The 26,437-nt window shown below is 37.6% G+C and overlaps 1 protein-coding gene across 13 annotated transcripts in view; it reads left to right on the forward strand.

The window, feature by feature from the left end:
* SPIDR (scaffold protein involved in DNA repair) overlaps positions 1-26,437 on the forward strand; it is a 584,775-nt gene that overhangs the window by 504,096 nt on the left and 54,242 nt on the right. For all 13 annotated transcript variants that reach the window (XM_025870570.2, XM_025870572.2, XM_025870571.2 and 10 more), the window contains one exon: positions 5,859-5,999. In XM_025870570.2, the coding sequence (XP_025726355.2) occupies positions 5,859-5,999 (141 nt within the window). The remainder of the gene's footprint in view (positions 1-5,858; positions 6,000-26,437) is intronic.

Genomic DNA, 26,437 nt, shown 5'->3' on the forward strand with positions numbered 1-26,437 from the left:
CTCTCCCTTTTAAACACAAGCAATCAAAAATTCTCTCTAAGTTTTATAAAGCAGATCCATGGAGATCTTTATATTCATCTTGACTTTTGCATATATTAACAAACAATAATGCTTACAAAAAACAGTGCTGGATGCATCAGTGTAGTCAAGCAGGCATTAATTGAGCTGATATAAGAACACTCTTAAAGGAAGCCTGAGGCTTCCTCCTTAGGAAATGAAGCCTGATTCCCCAAGGTTCTGCCTCAGCCTCCCTAATTAGACATGGAGCAGAGAGACAAGTCAGGTGATGGGATAATTAGGGGGTGAATAGGCCTTTGAGGGAAAAACATTAAAGTACTTCCCTCCTAGAGGTTATGATATGAAATGGTCTGTGGACCAAAAAAGACATTATAAATTCAACACAAAAATGTATGCTTTCATCCTTGCTTTCACATGGCATACTGTTTTAAATAAGACAATATTATGAAAGAATAATCTTTCATTCTTTCCCTCTTGGGGTTTAGATTAAAGTCAAACAGTATCGAACAGTTAATAAAATTGTTCAAGTGATTTAATTGAAGAATATTTCCTTTTCATTATATTACACTAGCAGCCTTTAAAATGATGCATAAATTCTGACCTTAATATTCTAATATGATTCTTGTCAAACATTAAAAGTATCTTTTTGGGGTACCCGGCTTAGGCAGTTAAGTGTCCAACTCTTGATTTCAGCTCAGGTCATGATCTCAGGGTTGTGAGATCAAGCCCTGCATTCGACTCGGTGCTGGGCTGGAGTCTGCTTAAGATTCTCTCTCTCCCTCCTCCTGTGCCCCTCCCCTCCTGTCTCTCTATAAATAAATAAATAAATAAATAAAGTATCTTTTGAAAGTTACAGAGTGAATAAAGCTCTTCTAGATTAGTAGCCTCATTATGGACTAGTTACAATTTATGTATATCTTAAATAATTTGACTTAGCAGTGGGAAATATCATTGCCTCTCTATAAAGGTTAGATTTAGATATTCTGGATTTTATGGCATTCAGTTTGCCATGAGTTTATTCCTTGTTGCCTTCTTGGTGTTTGCCTTGCAGACTAGAATGCTAGTTGCTCTGGGATGCTTTCTCCAGTTCCACTCTGCAAAATTAATCAGTCTTCTACATTCATATAACTTGTTACTGTAATGTGATATTATGGCACAAAAATACCAAATTAAGTGCTTTGCATTTAAGACCTGATTCTGCTCCCTCTTTACTATCTTGGGTAGGATTTTTAAACATTCTGAGTCTCACTTTCCTCATCTATCAATAATGCCTAGTTTCCTCAGTTGAAGGATAAAATAGATAATATGAGAATGCTGTAATTAGCCATAATACATTATATTAGTGTTAGGTGTTAATGTTGCTCAATATTTTATTTGATTGTCAATTATATTTTTATTTGACCCCTTCCCTCCTTACATATCCTACAAAGTATAAGCCCAGTAAGCTTCAAATGAATGCATTAGTGACTGAATACAAGGAGGAATATTTCTGTGAACACTGTGCAATTAGGTATTATGTGAGTTTGCTGTGTGTGTTCACAACAGAGCCTCATTCATTCTCTCAAACATGGAAGGAGTATTTGAGAACCTGCTATAGCTCAGAAAGAGAACATGTGAGCAGTTTCAACCCTCATGTTTTTAGGGTGAAATTAGTAGTTTGTATCTGGTTCCTTATAATGGAGAAGATTTCATGAAAAGAATAAGATTTTAAGTTTTGTTTCATGAAACGTCAGTAATGTATTTTTCCTTTTTTTAAATATCCAAATATATTCATAATTTCATACTCTGAGAGCTATCTCTAAAAGTAAGTGGTTTTCAGTATTTGTCGAAGATGTGCAAGAAAACATGTGCTTAGATGATATCACCGTTTGCCTTTGAAAGTTCGTGTATAATGACAAGGGGAAATGCCTCTTTGCAAACCATAATATTTTTCTAATGGATTTTTAAGCATTTGATTCTTTCCCATTGTTTGCCAGTTTTTAGCAAAATGAATCGGAACCAGAGGTACCAATAACTTTTCCTGTCTTTTCTCCATAATTATCCTATGTTTATCCAGTGGAATCTTCTTCAAGTTGTCTCCTATACCCTTTTTCTTTATTGTTTTTTTAAAGATTTGTTTGTTTATTTTGGAGAGAGACAGCAGGGGAGGAGCAGAAGGAGAGCAAGAGAGAGTCTCAAGCAGACTCCACACTAAGCACAAAGCCAGATGTGGGGCTCAATTCCAGGACCCTGAGACCAGGACCTGAGCCAAAATCAAGAGTTAGAGCCCAACTGACTGAGTCACCCAGGCGCTCCACCCTTTTTTTCCTTAAGTAACTTTTTGAAGGTATAATTTACATGCAGTACAGTTTACATACATACAATAACATGCACCCATTTAAGCAGTGGGTGAAGACATAGATTATTTCCATAACCCCAAAAAGTTTCCTATGCCCTCTGCTGTCAGTCCTTCCTGGCCCCAATTGCAGGCAACAACAGATCTGCTTGCTATTACTATGGATTTCCTTTGCCTTTTATATACTTTTCATAGTTTTTTTTTTCCACTCAGCACAATGTTTTCAAGATTCATCGTGTATCAGTAGTTTGTTTCCTTTTCACTGCTAAGTAGTATTCCACTGTAAAGATATATCACAATTTATTTATCCATTCAGCTATTACTAAACATTTGTCTTGTTTCCAGTTTGGGGCTATTTTTTTTTTTTTTTTTTAGATTTTATTTATTTATTTGACAGAGGGAAAGCACAAGGAGGGGTAGCGGCAGGCAGAGGCAGAGGGAGAAGCAGACTTTGTGCTGAGCAGGGAGCCCAGTATGGGACTCGATCCCAGAACCCTGGGATCATGACCTGAGTCAAAGGCAGATGCTTAACCGACTGAGCCACCCAGGCGCCCCTATAGTTTTAATACTTATTATCAAGTAATGTATCCAGTAATTTTGGAACTTTGAATTCTTTTTTCCATTTCCAGTTTTTCAGCTCCCCCTTCATTAATTGATATTATTGGTGGTGGTGTTATTTTATCCTACTGTGTTTGTTTTGATTTGTTTATAGTGATGCTGAGTAGTTCTTGTATCTTAGACCTTTGTCCCAGAATATTCTCCTTCCTAAAATGCATAATTTAGAAATTATTTTAGTAATTATCTTCATATCTAGTAAATATTTTAGACTCTGTGGGTGGAAAACATGTGCAGTGTTTCTTTATCTAAAAATGCCTTTATTTTACCATCATTCATGACAGACAGTTTTACTGGTACACAGTTTTGAAATGGCTTCCAGAATTCTGAAAATATTTCACTGTTGTCTGGCTTCATTCATTGCTTTTGAGGAGGCTGATGTAAATCAAATTTTTATTCCTTTGCAGATGGTCTTTTCACCCTTTTTGCTTTTAGAATCTTCTCATTGTGTTTGATGTTCTCTAGTTTTATTACAGTGTGTGTCCTAGGATGGATTTCCTATTAGTTGTCCTGCTTAGTATTTGTTTCTCTTCCTGTATCTTTGGATTCATTTCTTTTTTTTTAATTTTTTAAATTTATTTATTAGAGAGAGAGAGAGAATGAGAGATAGAGAGCATGAGAGGGAAGAGGGTCAGAGGGAGAAGCAGACTCCCTGCTGAGCAGGGAGCCCAATGTGGGACTCAATCCCGGGACTCCAGGATCATGACCTGAGCCGAAGGCAGTTGCTTAACCAACTAAGCCACCCAGGCGCCCCTTTGGATTTATTTCTTTCATCAGTTGGGGAGAAAATTGGCAGTTTTTAAATGTACAAATTATTGCTTCTCCTTCCTCTATTTTGTTCTTCTGAAATTCCTATTAGACAAATATTAAGATTTTCTCATTCTATCCTCTGTACTTCTCTTTTCTCTCATGTTTTTTTTATCTCAGCTCTCAACATGCATTCTAGGTAATCTACTCAAATTTATAACCCAGTTCTCATATACACACTCTTCAGGTACATGTAACTGTTTACACCTATTTAATAACTTCTTTATTTCAATAAATGTAGTGTTTCCTTTTTGAAAGTCTGTTTCATTCTTCAAATCTGCCAGGTCATGCTGTACAGCTTTTTGTTTTGTATTTATATCTTTGTGATTTTACCTTTTTAAAATAGTTATTCAGTATTTTATATCTTTTAATTCTAATATGTCAAGTCCTCGTGAGGTCTTTTGTTTTATTTTTTACTCTTCCCACACATAGTGATTTGTTTCCTTATACTAGTGATTCTTTTTAAAGATTTTATTTATTTATTTGAGAGAGAGAGAGAATGAGAGACAGAGAGCATGAGAGGGAAGAGGGTCAGAGGGAGAAGCAGACTCCCTGCAGGGAGCCTGATGCAGGACTCGATCCAGGGACTCTAGGATCATGACCTGAGCCAACTGAGCCACCCAGGCATCCCTGTACTAGAGATTTTTATTCAAGCACATGTTTATTTGATTTTACTCCATGACAACTAATGATAAAATTAAAGGTGATTTCTTTCAGACAAGATTTACCTTTGCCTCTGTTATGAATCAGGGGGACCCTGTGGATCTGGAAGAATTAATTGGGAAGTCTAGCTTCTAAGCATTATTTAAAGTTCAGTGTTTCATGGACACCTAGGTTGCTCAGTTGGTAAAGCGTCTGCCTTTGGCTCAGGTCATGATTCCAGGGTCTTGGGTTGGAGCCCTGTATCAGGCTCCTTGCTCAGCAGGGCGCCTGCTTCTCCCTCTGCCTACCACTCCCCCTGCTGTGCTCTCTCTCTCTCTCTCTCTCTAACAAATAAATAAATTTTTTTTTTAAAAACAAAGTTCATTGCTTCAGATTTAGCATTCCTTTGTTCATTGTTTGTCATCTGTTCTTTCCTAACATGCTGCACTTTACTGTACACCCTCATCTTTAAAATAGTTTTGTTTTGGGGCACCTGGGTGTCTCAGTCATTAAGCATCTACCTTCGGCTCAGGTCATGATCTCAGGGTCCTGGGATTGAGCCCTGCATCGGGCTCCCTGCTCAGCAGGAAACCTGCTTCTCCCTCTCCCACTCCCCTGCTTGTGTTCCCTCTCTTGCTATGTCTCTCTCTGTCAAATAAATAAATAAAATCTTTTTTTAAAAAATAAATAAAATAAAATAGTTTTGTTCCTCACAGTCTATTTGGTGGTGTTATTTACTGCCTAATTTTTTTTTAGGCTTCAGTAAATATTTTCTGAGAATGTGTCATTTCATAATAAATAACACTTGATTTACCTGAATTATGAAGTGAGAGGATTGGAAATTCAATCATAAATAGGTTTTTATAAGTACTACCCTTTGAATTTAAAAGTTGGGGGAATCCCATCATGTCACTGGATATCCATTATGTCTGTGTTGCTGCCAGCAGGGATGCTGGTTTTTTATCCTGTGGGATATGCATGTCTGTAAATATGTACCTTCTCAGAGAAAGCCCCTTATTATTGTTCTTATCATAATGTTACACTGAAGCTTTTCTCAGTATTGAGCATCCATATGAAATAGAAATGTTTCCTGTTATAACAGACAGGATAAAAATGGGGAGAGAGGATAATCTCTTTTTGGGCAGGGGTAATATATTTTATTTGAAAGGATGATCTTCTTTATGTGCTTTTAAACCACATTTGGCTTAGGGTTTAGTTCTATGCCAAAAGAGAATTCTGTTTCCTTCTGTATTTTGTGGATAGTGATCCAAACACCTGTAAGTACAAATCTAAAGTGCATATTTGAATTCAACTTCCTTTACCTTGATTTACCCATTCAGAAAGATGATTACAATGGATTTCTAACAAAGGAGAAGGAAATCCTGACCTCTGTAGTGAATCAAAAACTGTCTCTTAAAAAAATGTGAATACTTTTTTGTAGAGTCTGCCTTCTCGTGCAAGATGCCTATGGGATGTTCAGTGAAGTGCACTCTGAGGGCACCATCTTGAAGGACCAACAGTTGGAAGGAAAGTCCTGCAGCCTGATGGGAATGAAGGTTCTACAGAAAGCTACCAGAGGAAGGTAAGGACACTCTGTAATAGCAACTAGTTTGCTACAATGGCTGGTTCTTTTATTAGTGTTTTATCTTTTTTTTTTTAAAGATTTACTTATTTATTTGAGAGAAAGAGAGCACAAGTGGGGGGTGGGGCAGAGAGAGAGAGAGAGAGAGAGAGAGAATCTCTAGCAGATTCCCTGCTGAGCATGGAGCCAGAGCTGGGGCTCGATCTCACAACCCTGAAATCATGACCTAAGATCATGACCTGAGCCAAAATCAAGAGTCAGATGCTTAACCAACTGAGCCACCCAAGCGCCCCTTATCTCTTATTTTTAAAGACAATAAACTAGGATCCTAGAGTTTGCCTGTAAAACTAGGGCAGAGCTAAGTCAAGCCCATAAAGTACTTCTAGGGGAAAAATTATAATTGGCAACAAAAACAATGCAGGTTTAGTGATTCCTAATTTTATTAAAAATTAAGAAGATAAAAAATGTTATGTATGTGTGTTTTAATTCTAAGATTTTTTTATATGTTTTCCTAGTTAAAAAATAAGATAGCTTTGCATGAGTCAGTTTATATAAATGAAAATATAACTTACTATAAAGGCATTTTATAAGCTTTAAACAAAATTCTTAAGTTGTCACATCTTTTTGCTTTCCATAGTAAGAAAGTTTTGTTCTCTATCAAGTTTCATGGTACCTTACCTTAAAATGTGGTTTTGGATAGGCAAGGTAGAATGGTATGTAGATCTGGTCCAAACTGTGGCTATTACATCTCCAATAATCATCCTAAATCTATAAATTAGGGAAAAGAAGAAACATTTTTAATCAAACTATTCAGTCATTTAGAGAATTAGTGTAAACAGTGTATTTGCAATTTTCTCTCTTATTGTAATCTCTGTTCACTTGAATAGTGTGTTATTTTAACTCTCTTGATGTTAATTTTTTACCTAATTATCGTAACATCTGAGCTTATACCAGTATATGAGAGAGAAAAAAATCCATCATGAATATATGATGTTCTGATTTTGAAGCAGTTATTGATAGCATCTTCCAGTAATTTTTATTGTTATGTTAATCACCATATATTACATCATTAGTTTTTGATGCAGTGTTCCATGATTCATTGTTTGTTCATAACACCCAGTGCACCATGCAAAACGTGCCCTCCTCAATACCCATCACCAGGCTAACCCATCCCCCCACCCCCCTACCCTCTAGAACCCTCAGTTTGTTTTTCAGAGTCCATCATCTCTCATGGTTCGTCTCCCCCTCTGACATACTCCCCTTTTCTTCCTCTCCTGTTATCTTCTTCTTTTCCTTTTTACTTAAAATATGTTGCGTTATTTGTTTCAGAAGTACAGATCTGTGATTCAACAGTCTTGCACAATTCACAGCGCTCACCGTAGCACATACCCTCCCCAATGTCTATCACCCAGCCATCCCATCCCTCCCACCCCCCACCACTCCAGTAACACTCAGTTTGTTTCCTGAGATTAAGAATTCCTCATATCAGTGAGGTCATGTGATACATGTCTTTCTCTGATTGACTTATTTCACTCAGCATAACACCCTCCAGTTCCATCCACGTCGTTGCAAATGGCAAGATCTCATTCCTTTTGATGGCTGCATAATATTCCATCGTGTATATATACCACAACTTCTTTATCCATTCATCTGTCGATGGGCATCTTGGCTCTTTCCACAGTTTGGCTATTGTGGACATTGCTGCTATAAACATTGGGGTACATGTACCCCTTCGGGTCCCTACATTTGTATCTTTGGGGTAAATACCCAGTAATGCAATTGCTGGATCGAACGGTAGCTCTAATTTCAACTGTTTGAGGAACCTCCATACTGTTTTCCAGAGGGGTTGCACCAGCTTGCATTCCCACCAACAGTGTAGGAGGGTTCCCCTTTCTCCACATCCCCGCCAACATCTGTCGTTCCCTGACTTGTTAATTTTAGCCATTCTGACGGGTGTGAGGTGGTATCTCATTGAGGTTTTGATTTGGATTTCCCTGATGCTGAGTGATGTTGAGCACTTTTTCATGTGCCTGTTGGCCATTTGGATGTCTTCTTTGGAAAAATGTCTGTTCATGTCTTCTGCCCATTTCTTGATTGGATTATTTGTTCTTTGGGTGTTGAGTTTGATAAGTTCTTTATAGATTTTGGATACTAGCCCTTTATCTGATATGTCGTTTGCAAATATTTTCTCCCATTCTGTCGGTTGTCTTTTGGTTTTGTGGACTGTTTCTTTTGCTGTGCAAAAGCTTTTTATCTTGATGAAATCCCAATAGTTCATTTTTGCCCTGGCTTCCCGTGCCTTTGGCGATGTTTCTAGGAAGAAGTTGCTGCGGCTAAGGTCGAAAAGGTTGCTACCTGTGTTCTCCTTTAGGATTTGGATGGACTCCTGTCTCACGTTTAGGTCTTTCAACCATTTGGAGTCTATTTTTGTGTGTGGTGTAAGGAAATGGTCCAGTTTCATTCTTCTGCATGTGGCTGTCCAATTTTCCCAACACCATTTGTTGAAGAGACTGTCTTTTTGCCATTGGACATTCTTTCCTGCTTTGTCAAAAATAAGTTGACCATAGAGTTGAGGGTCCATTTCTGGGCTCTCGATTCTGTTCCATTGATCTATGCGTCTGTTTTTGTGCCAGTACCATACTGTCTTGATGATGACAGCTTTGTAATAGAGCTGGAAGTCTGGAATTGTGATGCCGCCAGCTTTGCTTTTCTTTTTCAGTATTCCTCTGGCTATTCGGGGTCTCTTCTGGTTCCATACAAATTTTAGGATTATTTGTTCCATTTCTTTGAAAAAAGTGGATGGTATTTTGATGGGGATTGCATTGAATGTGTAGATTGCTCTAGGTAGCATTGACATCTTCACAATGTTGATTCTCCCAATCCATGAGCATGGAACGTTTTTCCATTTCTTTGTGTCTTCTTCAATTTCTTTCATGAGTATTTTATAGTTTTCTGAGTACAGATCCTTTGCCTCTTTGGTTAGATTTATTCCTAGGTATCTAATGGTTTTGGGTGCAATTGTAAATGGGATAGACTCCTTGATTTGTCTCTCTTCTGTCTTGTTGTTGGTGTATAGGAATGCCACTGATTTCTGTGCATTGATTTTATATCCTGCTACTTTACTGAATTCCTGTATGAGTTCTAGCAGTTTTGGGGTGGAGTCTTTTGGGTTTTCCACGTACAGTATCATATCATCTGCAAAGAGTGAGAGTTTGACTTCCTCTTTGCCGATTTGGATGCCTTTGATTTCTTTTTGTTGTCTGATTGCTGTGGCTAGGACTTCTAATACTATGTTAAATAGCAGTGGTGAGAGTGGACATCCCTGCCGCGTTCCTGACCTTAGGGGAAAGGCTCTCAGCCTTTCCCCATTGAGAATGATACTCGCTGTGGGTTTTTCATAGATGGCTTTTATGATATTGAGGTATGTACCCTCTATCCCTATACTCTGAAGAGTTTTGATCAAGAAAGGATGTTGTACTTTGTCAAATGCTTTTTCTGCATCTATTGAGAGGATCATATGATTCTTGCTCTTTCTTTTGTTAATGTATTGTATGACGTTGATTGATTTGCGGATGTTGAACCAGCCTTGCAGCCCAGGAATATATGTGTTCCTAACACTTAACCTACTTTTTTGTGGGTTACAAGAGGAGCCCTACTACTATCTACAACATTCCCATAGGAAATGTTTTTTCCACAGGAAATACACTGAGTATTGCAAATAATTCATTTACAAACTTTGGAACCCGTACCATTTTTAGGTTTGTGACTAAATATTTGGTTTTTTTTTTAGGTTGGCATTAATTTCTTTACTTATATATTTTATTTTATTTTATTTTATTTTATTTTAATTTAATTTAATTTTATTTTATTTTATTTTATTTTATTTTATTTTATCTTATTTTGGCACACAGCTATCCCAGTAAATGTTTAGATTGTCTTTTTGTTCTTTTGGAAACTATATTTCTTCAAAACAAATTATTAAATCATTTAGGAATGCTGGATGTTATAATTGCCTATTAGTGATATCATCCATTGTCAGTCATCCATCCATGGCCCAGTAAACACAAATTGTCTCTTTTATTTTCCCCCAAATTATTGTGTTTCATGGCAACTCCCATAAACTCTAACAAAATATACTTCTCATAAACCGTTATTTCCCAAAATTCAAGCTAAAATGATTAATTATAATTATATACTTCCAATATCTAATACAGAAATTGGAAGTATTTCCAAAAAAAAAGTTGGAAAATAGTTGTGTGTTTAGGCTAAGTCATGAAGTCTTTTAGATCTTGGCTACCAGATTTCATCTGATCCATGCTTCTAGTGATGGAAAATCACTACTCCCTACAAGGGCTATGAAGTGGACTGATGACCTCAAAGCTGTCGAGTCAGAACAGACATGCTGTTGGACCAGTGTGTGGGGATTGCTCCTCTGTCCACCTGCCTCATTTGGGAAGGCTTGCATAAAAACAACAATCATATCTTTTGTATTTCTCTGATATATTTTTGGAGTTGCATGTCCATACTGACTGCTTAAAGCAAAAAAACTCAGAAAAATAGCCTGGATTTAAAGGAAAAAAACTACAATTTTCAGAAAAACACTGCTGACACATGCTCATTAAACAGAATGTGGAGCTCTGGTGTCTGTGCTTTCTTCCTCTCTAGAGCACTCCCTGCTATTTGTCCAGTGACTCTCCTCCTAAGGCACATCCCCTGACCTTTGTCTTCCCACGTGGCCTGTGCAGCAGTTTAGTGGGTCAAATGAGTGGAAAAGTCACATGACCTTGATGTCATAATTCTGTGTATGAACTTTATCTTTTTATTGTTGATTATTATACATTTTTATTTTTATATGATAGGGCTATACTGAGGGGGAAAAGAATTCCAAAAATATGTGTTAACTGGAAATGGAAATGGAAAATATAGCTAGCCAAATTTTTTGTGGGGGAGGGGAAATTCTTTCAGTTCAAAATCCTACTCATATTTATGCCCTAACTTGTTAAAACCCACTGATTTCTGTGTCTAAAATCACTAATTTGTAGGTGCTATTTGACTTAGATCTGTTGACTGGCCCTTTAAGAGAAGATTTACTGAAGAGTATTTAGTCAGTACTCACCATGTACAGAAAGCTCTACCTGAGTACCCAGAATGACAAGGAAGCAGTTCACATGTTCTTTGACCTTGAATTGCATCCCTTTGAACAGAAAACTAGACAGGCACAAATATTGGAGAATGGTTTAAGTGACTAGATCCTAACTGGCTATAATCTCAGATTTCATAAAAAAAAGTCAGTGAGAACAAGTGCTTTAAACATCCTGACCTGTCAGAAAGAAAAGTTCTCTTCAGATTGGTAAGATGTTATCTGTGAAAACATACACGTAGGATCAGGAGAGATGTATGCAAAAGAGGAAATGAAAAGATAATTCACTCATTTATTCTATAAGGATTTAGTGCCTCTTTGTGCTATGCCCCTGGCTAAAGGCTGAGGCACTGAGCTGTGTGCTAGATTTTTGGGATTTATCCTAAACCAGAATATACTAGGGTATAAAGTCAACTAGATAAAGCCTTAGATCCTATTTTTAGGGATTCCGCATCAATCAGAGAGAAAATTAGGGCCTCTATGAGACCTTGAGAGAAGAAAAGAAGAGGTAATAAAAATAAAAATGGAGTTAAGATTATCCTGATGTTGTACCTATAATGGATTTAAGATACAGGGAGAGATTGGGGCAGGGCTACAGATTTGGAAACTTCTGTAGCAATTGAGAGAAGGAGAACAAAGAACCAGTTAGAAACTAATCTTAATTTCTGATACCTGCAGGCAGCTCCACCAGGAGTGTAAAAATAGACCGTTCCCTCCAGGAGCTCATGGACCAGCAGGAGAGCCAGGGGTGACCCAAGCAGACACTGACCGGCAAGTGCCTAATACAGAGAGCTGTGGGCTGATAGCAGCCACCTTTGAGGGGGGATCTGAGGGCAGGTCAAGATTTAGGAACCCTGAAGAGAAGAGGAAAGGCCTGAGGCTAAAGACCAGAATGAGGAAGAGAGGGAAGACTGTCTCCATTATCTCCTTTGGGAGCCAGACTGAAGATAAGGAGAGCACTGCTGTCTGGTCAGCTTTCATGATAGAGTGAGGGGTGGGCACTTTGTGTGTGGGGTGGTGCATTTCAGAGAGTGATCCAATTAATAGTTACTGTTTAAATGTCAACTTTTATTTTCAAGGTAACCGATTAAGCACTGATAACTTTTATACTAGAAGCCAAGTTTAGTCAATATGCTCAAATACTAACCCCATAGTCAGGATTCAAAAGTCCTTTACAAGCCCCCATGCTAGTCCCCAGCCTGCTGCACTTGTGACCTTTAGTCCCACCACTCAGGCATGTGCCATGCCCTAGACCTAGAACACTTTGCTTTTCTCCTGGGCCTTATTTAAGCCTCACCTTTCCCTCATAGGCCAGTCTTAAGATGCTCCTTCATTAAGACTCCTGGCACCTGTACCCAGCACTTCCTTTATCTCCTGCAGCAGTTACTGCTGGGTCACCTCCTCCCCTCCTCCACCTGGGCTTCCAGTGGTCATAATGCTACTCACTTCAATGCCCATGCCCAGGACTCTTTGGAATTCCTGCTGACCTGTATCCCACCAGAGAGGTATACTTTAATGTAAATAAGAGTGACATCATAGGCATAAGTTTGAATGTGTCCATTTTTTTAGCAATAATGTACAAACATCAAGACTTTTATGAGGAATCTTGGAATGGCTCTCCCAAGCTGTCCTGCACCATGTGCCTGGCTCTGAGTCACACCAAGACATCAGACCTTGTCTTGGTCATTGTCACATACTTTTGCATGATGTAGACAATCAGTAAAAGTTGACATTGATTAGAATGCCTGGTGGCCAGTATTTCAAGCTAGTCTGCCCATTGTTAGGCTCTGTGAGGGCAGGTGCTGTTTCTTGTTCACCATTATATTTCCTAGCACATGACACACTCATAATAAATATTTGTGAAATGGACATTAGTTGTTTGCTTGGGTTTATCTTACAATTTTCCTCCACAGGATTTGGATGTATATTTTTGTACATAATTAGTGGTAATTATTGGAGCTCAATTTTAGCAGGAAGAATGGAAACCATTTGGCCCCAAGACTTGCATTCAGTGCAGGTGAGGGCCATGCTCTCTATGAACCTCTGCACATAGACTTTTGGTTTCCTCACAAAGTCTAAGGGGACATGCATGGGGTTGTGCTGTGAAAACACTTTATCAAGGAGGGGGAGAGTGTGAATGTTCATTACTTAATATTTAACAGAAAAAAGTTTTCCATGCATTGCACTTTGATTTTCTTGTCCTTTTTTAGCCTTCACAAGAGTCAGTATAGGAGAAGACTCTGTTCTCACTCCCATTTTAGCGGTGAGGATGATTGGCCAGGGTCAAGCTCCAGTGTGATGTGACACTAGGGTGTTCAGTCTCCTATGGAGACCTTTGCCTTCACTCCAGTTGGGTGTGACCCAGAGTGCGGAGAAGTGCAGTAGAAGGGAATCATTAGGAATTATTCAATGCAAGTTGACTGGGTTGGGTTAGGGTTATTATTGAGGAACCATTTCAGATGCTTCTTTAACAGGAAATATGTGGTGCTGAGAGCTCTCCTTGGGTAAGAAACGTACGTAGTAATTTCCTTCCTTTGATTTTCCCTCTTCAAAAATGCCACCCTTTTAAAGAGCCACACACTTCCCTTGGGGTTTGAGGTCCAGAAACTCTTGTTAATTGCTGTGGTTGGAAACACTCCTTTTCAGGGATGTTCTTAATAATAATTTCATGATTTTGAAAAATAAAATTGTTCCTGGGGTTCACTTAAGTTTCTGGAAGGTGAATAAAATGTCAGTGAAAGAGAATGTACTAAATCTTAAAACCAGTGATGCTCAAAGAAGCAAAAGGAAGCTCCCACTAAACAAGCATCATGCTATTAATTTAAGCCCTTAATCAGTTTAGAAGTATGTTTTGTGTTTTCCCTATAGATTTTATTGTTTTCTCTCTGCCATTGTTTCTTAACATGAGTACTTTAATTCAAAATTAAATCTTTCTATTGTCCTTTGAAGTGGGATTATTTTTGGTCTCTATTTAACAATTGTACAGGAAAGCATAAACAACAATAAAACAGTAAATAGAAGTTTAAGTAGGCAAATCTTTTCAAGATTGTATCCCCCCCCTTCTTCAACCTTTTTTGGTTAATATTGTGTATGTGTTGTTTTTGTGTTCTGATGTATTTCTTGCCTGACATTATACAGAATTTCTTATATATCTGTGCTGCCCACACCCCCTTATTTTGCTGCTGTGGTGTTCTCTAATTTGAGGGCACCCAAATGGACATTCTGCATAGAGTGGAAAGAGTCTTAACTTGAAATCAGGAGACCTGGATTGTACTCCTGGCTGTGCTACCAGTACCAGTAACTCTGGTGCCTTATGCATCTGGAAATGAAATGACTAGACCAAATAACCTTCAGGCCTCTTTAGGTTTAAGGTTATTACTTTCCCTTTCAGGGAGGCTTTTATTTTTAGCTTTGTACACAAAGATACTTCTTCCACTTGAACATCTTTTCCTTAAAGAAAATATTGAACCTGTTGTTTAAACAATCTTCTTACACATAAAATTGCAAAGTTGCCATCTCTTTCGTAGGTATGGAGCATACATCTTTGGCTGAGCATAATAAACATAGTAAACCTTGTAAGGTCTATAAAGTAAGGATTACAGTGAGCTAGATTGTGACTTTCAATGTAGAGCATTTTGGAAGGTAAAACAAGTTCTACAAAACTTTTCTTAGAAACATTTTAGGAAGATGATGTCTATTTTCCTAACTATTGTTTGCTTTATTTTTTTTTAAGATTTTATTTATTTATTATTTATTTGAGAGAGAGAGAGAGAGAGAGAGAGAGAAAGAAACAGCATGGGAGGGGATAGGGTCGGAGGGAGAAGCAGGTTCCCCGCTGAGCCGGGAGCCCAATGTGGGACTCCATCCCAGGACTCCAGGATCATGACCTGAGCCGAAGGCAGTTGCTTAACCAACTGAGCCACCCAGGCACCCACTATTGTTTGCTTTAATCACTTTATTTCTGAATGTCTTTGCTACTGTGAACTGACAGTTATTTTTATTAGATTCTAATCCAAGATTAATAGAAATCATACCTTTTATTTTTATTTAGAGGGAAGGTACTTTTCAAAATCTGAGGTTATAGTCCCAAGTCACACAAATCATGATTAGATTTACAACTCTAGACTTCAACTGTTGAATTGCTTCCTTAATATATTTGATTGCTTTGCTGTAATCACATTAATTAATTAGTTCTGATACAAGGAGATCTTTACATGATAAGAAGGAGATGTATAGAAGAAACAAGGTAACCCAAGCAGTATCATGCATCAAAGTTTGGTTTCTTTATTTTTATTATCAACTAAATAGTCACTAGTATTCAGCGGTTTAATTAAGAAAAATAAGAATAAAAACAGGAAGAAATTCATAAGCCCAAGTCAGAAGAATACGGGACATAATACCAATAAGAAAATTCAAAAGGATACAATTAAACCAAACTGAAATGTGTGAGGTGCAAGAAGGGAGGATGAGCAAACCAAGTGGTAAATATGTGGGCAAACCCAGTACTCCCAAGTAACACTGACTATATAAAACAATATTTATATTGTACACCCGAAGTTAGGAAAAGTTTGATCAAAGTCTATTTAAATAGTTTTGGGCAAGAATACTCTATGATGATGTTGTATACTTCGTATTGCCTCACATTAAGAGGTACACAACATCTAATCAGTGATAGCAAGCCTGGGATCAGGGTGAAACAGGCAAATCCCTCTATCACAAAGTCGTATTTTTCTCATTCTATGGGGTGAGACCTTGGCAGAAGAAACAAGTACAAAGTGTGTGAGACAGATTTGTGTATGGTGTGTTTGAGAAATAGTAAGGAGAAGGATATCCTATAGTGTAGCCCTTGGCTAAGCTAATATCTGAACAGAATTGTTTGCCTATTGAACAATTCTTTTAAAATGAACATGTTTCAGAATCACTAAATGAATCATTTGTTTAATGATTGAGAATCATTTAATCAGAATTAATAAATAATCCCTGTAGCAAACAACTATTGATACTGGACCAGATCCCCTTAAAGCCCTTCCATCATTTCTTTTGTACCCATCCCAACCCCAGCTCCTTTGTATTTTTGCATCTGTGGTCCCACATCTGTCCCTGTCTTCAAAAGACTGCACTCAGCCACAGATACTGTTTTGTCTGCCTGTGAAAACAGCTGGAAGTATCTGAGAATTTGGGTTCCCCTTAGTTTAGGTGGCCCTTAGCCAATGAGTGATTTATGAAAGCCCATGTTTGGACAAAATCTAATCTATAATTTGTTCTCCAAAGCTCTCTTGTAAAATCCTACTGAGGCTAGAACTTAGCCAGAAAAAAACAAACAAACTGGATATCAACCCCAAAACACTACCTCTGTGCAAACACAGAAGTATAATCACAAGCCTGTGTAATATTCCATTGTATGTGTATATTTAAACCACATCTTCCTTATCTATTCATCTGTTATTGGACACTTGGGTTGCTTAGATATCTTGGCTATTGTAAATAATGCTGCAATAAACATAGGGATGCATATATGTTCTTTTAATTACCATTCATGTTTTCTTTAGGTAAATACCCAGTAGTAGAATTATTGGTTCATTTTTAATTTTGTGAGGAATCTCTGTACTGTTCTCCACAGTGGCTACACCAACTTACATTCCCACCAACAGTTCACGAATGTTCCTTTTTTTCCACATCCTCACCAACACATGTTATTTCTTTTTGATTTTAGCCATCCTGACAGATATAAGCTGTGATATCTCATTGTAGTTTTGATTTGCATTTTCCTGATGATTTATGATGTTGAGCATCTTTTCACATGTCTGTTGGCCATCTGGATGTGTTTTTTTGGAAAAATGCCTATTCAGGTCTTCTGTCCATTTTTTTAATTGGGCTATTTGTTTTTTTGGTATTGCATTGTATAAGTTCTTTATATATTTTGGATATTAGCCCTTATTGGATATGTCATTTGCAAATATCTTCTCGCATTTCAGTATGTTGTCTTTTCACTTTGTGGGTAGTTTCCTTCACTGTGCAGATGCTTTCTATTTTGAAGTAGTTCCAATAGTTTTTTTGTTTTTGTTTCCCTTGCCTCAGGAGACATATCTAGGAAAATGTTGCTATGGCCATTGTCAAAGAAATTACTGCCTGTTTTTCATGTAGGATTTTTATAGTTTCAGGCCTCATATTTAGGTCTTCAACCCATTTTGAGTTTATTTTTGTGTATGGTATAAGAAAGTGGTCCAGTTTTATTCTTTTGCATGTGGCTGTCCAGTTTTCCCAGCACCATTTATCAAAGAGACTATCTTTTCCCCATTGTCTATTCTTGCCTCCTTCGTCATAGATTAATTGACCATATAGGCGTGGGCTTATTTCTAGGCTCTCTGTTCTGTTGCATTAATCCATGTATTTATTTTTGTGCCCGTACCATACTGTTTTGACTACTACAGCTTTGTAGTGTATCTTAAAATCTGGGACTGTGATGCCTCCAGCTTTGTTCTTCTTTGTCAAGATTGTTTAAAGGATGGAATCTTTCCATTTGCAACAACATGGATGAACCTATCATGCTAAGTGAAATAAGTCAGAGAAAGATAAATACCATATGATTTCACTCATATGTAGAATCTAAAAAACAAAACAAATGAATAAACAAACAGAAAGTAGAATCAGCCCTATAAAGTACAAAGAACTGATGGTTTCCAGAGGGAAAGGGGAGGGGGGAGATGGGTCAAATCAGTGAAGGGGAGGGGAGGTACAGGCTTCCAGTTATGGAGTGAATATGTCACGGGGATGAAAGGTATCGCATAGGGAATATAGTCAATGATATTGTAATAGCCTTATTTGGTGACAGATGGTAGCTACATATGGCTGAGCATAGCCCATAATATATAGAGAAATTGAATCACTGTGTTGTATACCTGAAACTAATATAACATTGTGTCAACTGTACTCAAGAAAAAGAATTTATGAATAATCCCAGCCTGAAAAAGAAAAGAAATATAATCAGAAGTAAAGGAGGGCATGTATTCCAGAGAATAAATGAAGTGGCAAACAAAAAGGGTTTTTTAGTAAGCAAAAATAAACTGAGTTGAAAGAATGAAATGCTGACACATGCTACAGTATGAATGAACCTTGAAAACATTATGTTAGGAGAAAGAAGCCAGACACTAAAGGTCACATAATATATGATTACATTTATATGAAATGCCTGGAATAGACATTTCCCTGAAGACAGAAAGCAGACTGGTGGCTGCCAGGGCTTGGGTGTAGGAGAGAATGGGAGCAACTGCTCACGGGTACAGGGTCTGCCTTGGGGGTGATGAAAATGTTTTGGAACTAGATAGAGGTGATTGTTACACCACATTGTGAATATACTAAATGCCCCCTGAATCATGTACTTTAAAATGGTTAATTTTATGCTGTATGAATTTTACCTCAATTTTTGAAAAGGAAAAAAGAAAAATGAACTGATTGTCTAAAAAATGCTTATACTGTTATGAAAACAGCTACAAATGTTTCCATAAGTCCAGTTGGAGCAGAATAGTTTCTAAATGGAACCTCTGGGCATAATTTCACATATCTCAAAAAGGGATAACTAGGGAATAGGGGCTCAGAAAGGAAATGCCAGTTATTTAAGCTTAACCATTATTTTGGAGAAATTAAGACAAAGATTTATTAAAATGGGCACCCCTCTAAATCATTCATCACCTTTATCTTTCAATGAAAGATCCTTAAGGTAAGAAAGCTATTTTATATCTCCTCTAATTTGTTTTTATTGTCAATGATAGTGAAAATCAAGACATTGATTAAAGCATACAAAGAAAAAAAACCAACAGATTACAGCAAGGCTTGGCACACCCACCAGGTTGATCACAGGAAGGTTGAATGACAACCACAAACCACGTAAGAGATTCTCTTTGAACTTCACAGGTCAAGCACTAACCATTGTCAAGATTATTGCCCTTAATAGTATTTAGAAAAACTATTCAATAAAAATAAATTTGCATTGTAGTCCATTAGATAAAGAAATTCTGTTTTGACTATAGACTTTTACGTGTCTCTTTTTCTTCCCTTTTTCATTCATTACCACATCACCTTACTGTGGACACATGGATGATGTCCTAGTTCCAGTTTTCAAAGAGTTTACATTCTAGCAGGGAAGCAGTTTGGAAACAATAACAGTATCATAAGGTTTTTGCTGGAGTGGGTGGATATCCCCCTCATTTGCTTGAGTCAGTAGGAAGGTTTCAACAAGAAGGCCTTCATGGTGTGCCTTATAGGTTCATCAGGTTTCCAGGCAGACACCCATAGGAGAGCATTCTCCCAGCCATAAATTTATTTTCCCATTACCTTTTGACCAAAAACAGACTACCATTCAGAACCAAGTGTTACTTTTCTGTGTCCTCCATAGCAGTTAAATAGTTTTCAATGAAAACTTGATGATCATATGATAAAGTCAGAACGAAAACAGTCACAAACATTTCTTGGCCATATGAAACAAAAATTTTTTTTACTTTAAATTTGTTATTGTTATGTTAATCACCATACATTACATCATTAGTTTTTGATGTAGTGTTCCATGATTCATTGTTTGTGCATAATACCCAGTGCTCCATGTAGAATGTGCCCTCTTTAATACCCATCACCAGGCTAACCCATCCCCCCACCCCCCTCCCCTCTAGAACCCTCAGTTTGTTTTTCAGGGTCCATCATCTCTCATGGTTCGTCTCCCCCTCCAATTTACTCCCCTTCATTCTTCCCCTCCTACTATCTTCTTCTTCTTTTCTTTTTTTAACATATATTGCATTATTTGTTTCAGAGGTACAGATCTGTGATTCCACAGTCTTGCACAATTCACAGCACTCACCATAGCACATACCCTCCCCAATGTCTATCACCTATCCCCCCACCACTCCAGCAACCCTCAGTTTGTTTCCTGAGATTAAGAATTCCTCATATCAGTGAGGTCATATGATACCTGTCTTTCTCTGATTGACTTATTTCACTCAGCATAACACCCTCCAGTTCCATCCACGTCGTTGCAAATGGCAAACTCTCATTCCTTTTGATGGCTGCATAATATTCCATTGTGTATATATACCACATCTTCTTTATCCAGTCATCTGTTGATGGACATCTTGGCTCTTTCCATAGTTTGGCTATTGTGGACATTGCTGCTATAAACATTGGGATGCACGTACCCCTTCGGATCCCTACGTTTGTATCTTTGTGGTAAATACCCAGTAGTGCAATTGCTGGATTGTATGGTAGCTCTATTTTCAACTTTTTGAGGAACCTCCATACTGTTTTCCAGAGTGGCTGCACGATGAAACAAATTTTTTAGTAGTAATCTCAAAACTGTCTTTGATCTTCCTCCCTCACTTCACTACATACTCCCCCATAACCAAGAGACAAAATAGAACCAAGTTAACTTGGAATTATATAACCATATCTGCCAGGCCTATGCAAGGGGACTTGCTGGTTAAAAAACAAAACTCATACTTCCAAGAACTTTGCTGGACACTGATCAGAGGCAATTGGGATTCCGTGTTGATAAAGGGCACTGGTCTCAGAATCAACATATCAGAGTTATATATTAGCTCTTATGTCCACTGGTTGACTGAAACTAATCCCATTCTTAGTTATCAGTCAGAATAAATAGCATTTACTTCCCAAGGCTGTTAGGATAATTTAATGAGATAATAAATAAAAGTGTTTTGTACAATCTAAAACACCATACAAACAGTGGTTCTTTCCTTCTTCCTCCTACTTTATTTTTTCTTTTTTGATTAGCTGAAAAGTAGAAATCTGGCCTAAACTGATCTAAGACTTTGTTGTCTTGTTTTTACAAACAAAATGGTAAGAGAAAGACAATAGAGTAATTTAGAAGAATGATAATTAGAAATTGGAAGTGTTCCACTTTTTTCCAGGAAGGAAAAGAAATCCAGTCGGAAATTGCCAGGCCTTGTTAATTGCCCAATCATAATGGGAAAGAATGGATAATGAAACCAGTGGAATTAAAAGTACAGAGAGATTTAGTTAAAACAAGGATCAAAGAAACCAGAAGGAAGATCAGCAGATACAAGAACATAAAAACAACTAGTACCTGTCCCTCCAGGTTAGCAGTTTATCTAGTTGATTTGCCTTGCAGCACAGCAACTCTAGAATTCAGTAAACGGGCAGGATTTTTTTTTTCTTTTTCATTCATTCCTTCTCTTGGAAATCTCAACAATTCCTCTTTCTTCCCCCTGCTGTTCTTTTCCTAACAAAAGTCATAATTATCTACCAGTAGGCCAGTAGTTTTAAAACTTTTGAACTTTTTTAAAAAATAGAAATCTAAAGTACAATTGAAATGTGACAACAAATCCATGTGGAGCTGTTCTGTTTAAACCTGGGAGGTGGATGGGTAGAAACCCCCACAGCCTCTCCACCTGGCTCCTTAGGGCTCCAGCAGCATAGTTTGAAAGTAATTATTGAGGTAATTGCTCCTATAAACATTTTACATATGAATATAGTTTTTTTCCTCCCTCTCTCAGGTTAGTAGCCTGTGGCAATAGTTATTATCATGAGGGCACAGGTAACAGTATAATTCAGAAGCTGAACGGGAGTGTGTTCTTTTGTTAATCTCAAATATGAAATCAAATACTTAATTTAAATATTCCATCATTAGCTGGCTTTTCAGATTTGGAGAATCTTATACTTTTAATTTTAGATAGAGTTCTCATGAATCTTTATGAATTTGCCAACGAAATATCTGTTAATATGGGGCACAGAAAAAGTTTCAATGTCAGTAAGGTTCCGCTTTCATTTAACCCTCCAACTAGCTGGCAAATTAGGTGATGTTACTCTATTTTGAATGAAGATTCTGAAGCTCACTGAAATTAAATAATTTGGCTCCAAGTATATGAGCTGGGCCTCAAGCCAGGTCCATCAAATTCCAAAGCCAGCATCTTCGGTATTACAGCTGACATTTAATTACTTCCAGTTTTAGGGGAATTCATTTCTGTAAATTTCCTATTCACTTTATGGTTATAGTCCCTGGCCCTGAAATATGAAATCTGATTACTTTTTGTCAGTGGTGTTGGTATTAATTTAGATTCTTGGTGTTTTCCATTGTTTTTGTTAAACAACAGCAATAAGCTCTCTAGACTAGAATTATCTTGAGTAACCGGGAATAGTATCAGATCCATAGTAATAATTACACCGAATGCTTCAGGTTTAGTTAGAGATTTTCTTTTTCAATTACTTAGACAGTTATTAATGAAAATATAAATTCCAAGAAAGGTAATTTTCATTACCATTTTATTTTATTTTTTAAGATTTTATTTATTTATTCATGAGAGACAGAGAGAGAGAGAGAGAGGCAGAGGCAGAGGGGGAGAAGCAGGCTCCCAAGGAGCAGGGAGCCTGATGTAGGACTCGATCCCAGGACTCTGGGATCATGACCTAAGCCAAAGGCAGACACTTAACCATCTGAGCCACCCAGGCACCCTTCATTACCATTTTTTTAAAAAAGGCAGTTTGCTTACTTCCTAGAATAGCCAACAATGGAATGGATTGTCAGGAAGGCCACTGAATCTGGACTGCTCATCTGTAAAAAGCCTCACATTAGGACTTTCAATATTATCTGCAAATGAGATAATAATATAGTCACTGTTGGTTGTCGCTGTTCAAATAATTAAAATATAAAATAACGAGTAAAGGAAATTTAATGATCTCTCTTTCCACTTGGTATTCATTCCAGTGAGTGCGATCTTCATATCTCTCTTCATGAATGTTAACACATCTTTAAACAAAGAGATAGGGTTTGCTTTTTTTCACTTAATAATCTCATGAAGATGTCCCTTTCCTGACAGACGTTAGGTTGTTTCCAGTTTTTGCTGCTTCAAAGCTATGCTGCAACAAATATCCTTCTGTGTGTATATATACATGTCTCCTTTATTTATTGATCTTTTAAGTTAACCTTTTTTACTGTGAAATATAGCAAACTATGAATGAATGCATAATTGTAGAGTGTAGAATGATTATAAAGCACACCCATGAAGCCACTACCGAGTTCAAGAAACAAAACATGATCAGTGTCCAGAAGCCACCCCCAGTGTAAGTGTCCTTCCTGGTGACATCGCCTGTCCCTCCACTGAAGATCATCTGAGTCCTCAGATTTCTTCTGTGTTTTTCTTTATAGTTTTAGCATTTTGTGTACATTCTTTTTTTTTTTTTAAGATTTTATTTATTTATTTGACAGAGAGAGAGAGAGTGAAGAGCAGGGGGAGAGGGAGAAACAGGCTCTCCACAGAGCAGGGAGCCTGATGCGGACTCGATCCCAGGACCCTGAGATCATGACCTGAGCCGAAGGCAGACACTTAACCAACTGAGCCACCCAGGAGCCCCATTTTGTGTACATTCTTAAAATTATGATTAGCTTTGCCTATTTTTGACCTTTATAGAGAGGGTACCATATGTGTGTATTCCTAAGTTTTGCTTCTTTCACTCACCAAAGAGATACCACAGGCCCTAGCCATACACAGCAGCCAAGAAACTTAAGGGTGGGGGCCCTCCCGTTTAGCCCCTCTGTGTTGTTGATAATTTTATTATGCTGATAAACTTTGTAAGATGTATCCATTTATTGTAGGTGACTCTGGTTTGTTCATTTTCATTCTAGATTTATGCACTTACCACAGGCTGTTTATCCATATAATCATTCTAGGCATTTCTGGACATTACAGACAGTGGCATAAGCCCAGTGATGTGTGGCCCCTAGTGTACAAGTGTGTGCCTGTCATGGTGGGGAGGAGGGTGCTTCTTCATCCTCAGTAGGTAATGCCAAACTGTTTTCCAAAAGTAGGAGTTCCAGTCTCCTTGCCTGTTAGCACTGTAAACTATTCTTGCTGCTCTGCTTTCTTTCCATTATTTGGTATCTTTAGATGTCTTTTCCTTATTTTTTCCAGACTTTGTTCTTTTTTTTTTCTTTTTTTGAATTAGTGTTTTTCTTTTCTTTTTTTTTTAATTTTTTTCAGTCTATATTATTATTTATTTTTATCTCAGATAATTTTGTTACAGTGTCACTCACTTGGAGAACAAATAATAGCAAAAATATAAAATAGAAATTGAAAATTAACCACCCCTCGAAAACAATGAATCATGGAACACCACGTCAAAAACTAATGATGTACTGTATGGTGACTAACACAACACAATAAAATTAAATTAAATTAAAAAAAAAGAAAATTAACCACCCCTCCATCCTCAGTGCCAAGGGCATGGCAATACCACAAACATGCATACTTCATGGAATATTATAATTGAAATAATTGAACTTAAGATCTGGTTCTGAGGTTTTTGCAGCTAAGGTAAAAAGGAGAAACAAATTATTTACAAGATGTTTATTGTCAAACTATCCCTTTTACTGATCCTGTCTTTATTTTTTTTAATTTAATTTCAATTTACCATGCTATGTTAGTCACCATACAACACATCATCAGTCCCTGATGCAGTGATCCACGATTCAGCCTTTTTCATATAACACCCAGTGCTCCATGCAGTACGTGCCCTCCTTAATACCCATCACCAGGCTAACCTATCCCCCCACCCCCCTCCCCTCTAGAACCCTGTTTGTTGCTCAGAGTCCATAGTCTCTCATGGTTCGTCTCCGCCTCTGATTTGCACCCCCTTCATATTCTTTTTCACCTTGATGGATCTATAGTAGAATCTCATTTTGGTTTAAATGGCAGTTCCTTGATGACTTACTGAGGCTGAGAAACTTTTGCTATGTTTATTGGCCATTTGTATTCCCTCTTGGGTCTATTCAAGTCTGTTGCTTGTTTTTTTTTTTTGCAGTATTGAGCTTTATATATTCTGAAAATGAGTTCTTCAGTGGTTCTACACAGTTTATGTGTTATATAGGTGGCATGTCTTTTTGTTCTTTTTTTTATTAGCTGAAATACTTAATTTATCAAAGTTGTCAATCTTTTCCTTTATGGTTAGTGCTTTCATTTCACTTGTTTAAGAAATCTTTTCATACCCTGAGGTCATGAATGGTACTTTGATTTGGGGATAGCATTCCCAAAGTGGAACTGCTTGGGCCAAGAGTATGTAACTAGACTTGTTTTTGTGACCCTACAGGCAGGGCCTCATGAAGTATCATAAGCCTCTTTGAAATGACCCTTAGCTCTCCTGGGACCACACCTAGCACGGTGGGAGGCTGGGTCTCCTTCCCCGGGTCCAAGAAATCTTCTTACAGGTAATGAGATTAACTGAGGCATCAAGGGAAACAGTAAAATATAAAAGAAGTCAAAAGGGTGTTTATAATAACAAGGGCTACTATTTATCATATGCCAGATACTATGCTGGGTGTGCATTCGTGTATATAATCCTCAAAATAACCCCTTAAAGCAAGTATTATTTATCCATTTCATAGATGAGGGACTTAAAGCTCATCAAGAGTAAATATTTTACCTTAAACACACTTTTAAATGGCTCCAAAGCAAATTCTGCTTGTGTTATGGTATCCTGAAGCATAGTCTAGTTTGATTGTACTGGGGTTGGGCTTAGGGGTATAGGGTGAGGTGGCCCATGCCAAATGCTTGATTACAAAATAAACCACCATCCCTTCCCTTAGTTACTGTCTGTGATTGGGTAGGGTGGGGGTGGAGGTAAGGCATGAGAACCTTCCCACTGCAGGCTGCCTCTCCTATGACATATGCTTAGAAATGCCAGTTTCAGAACGTGCGGGATGGGGGTGGGGAGCGTGGCAGCTAACATTGCTTCCTGTTCCAGTAGTTGAAGGGAAAGGTCCTGTACCTCTGTGTTTCCAGCACCATAGTTTTTTCCCTGAAGCTGTCCATGCAATAGCACAGATTGATTTATTAATTAGGTTGGAGCCCACTCACTTGATAGAGTGTTTTTTTGTTTTCTTCTTCATTATTTGACACCCCATTGTTAATTATTTCAGTCTTAGAGTATAAGAAGGGAGGCTACTTGATATGTGAAGTCATGATAGTAGATTGTAAGGAGGCAGGTTTCTTTTTTTTTTTTTTTTCAAGTATCAGCATACTTGTAATAATGTTTGGTAAAAAACATGTATCAAAAAATATGGGCTCACAGATTTTCTGTGGAAATGTGGGTGTTCCTGCCTCCACACTGGTGAGTGAATACAACATGTGAAATAATAAATAACCACCTGGGACATGGGAAAGACCTAGAACTTTGCAGACTTCCAGATAGCAACATGTTGCAGGAATTCCTTATTTCCCAAGTAGTGGAGTGTGTGTGTGTGTGTGTGTGTGTGTGTGTGTGTGAGAGAGAGAGAGAGAGAGAG

Source organism: Callorhinus ursinus, unplaced genomic scaffold, assembly GCF_003265705.2.
Source record: "Callorhinus ursinus isolate GAN/ISIS: 27379988/994484 unplaced genomic scaffold, GSC_fseal_2.0 scaffold5, whole genome shotgun sequence".
NCBI classification, from domain to species: Eukaryota; Metazoa; Chordata; class Mammalia; order Carnivora; family Otariidae; genus Callorhinus; species Callorhinus ursinus.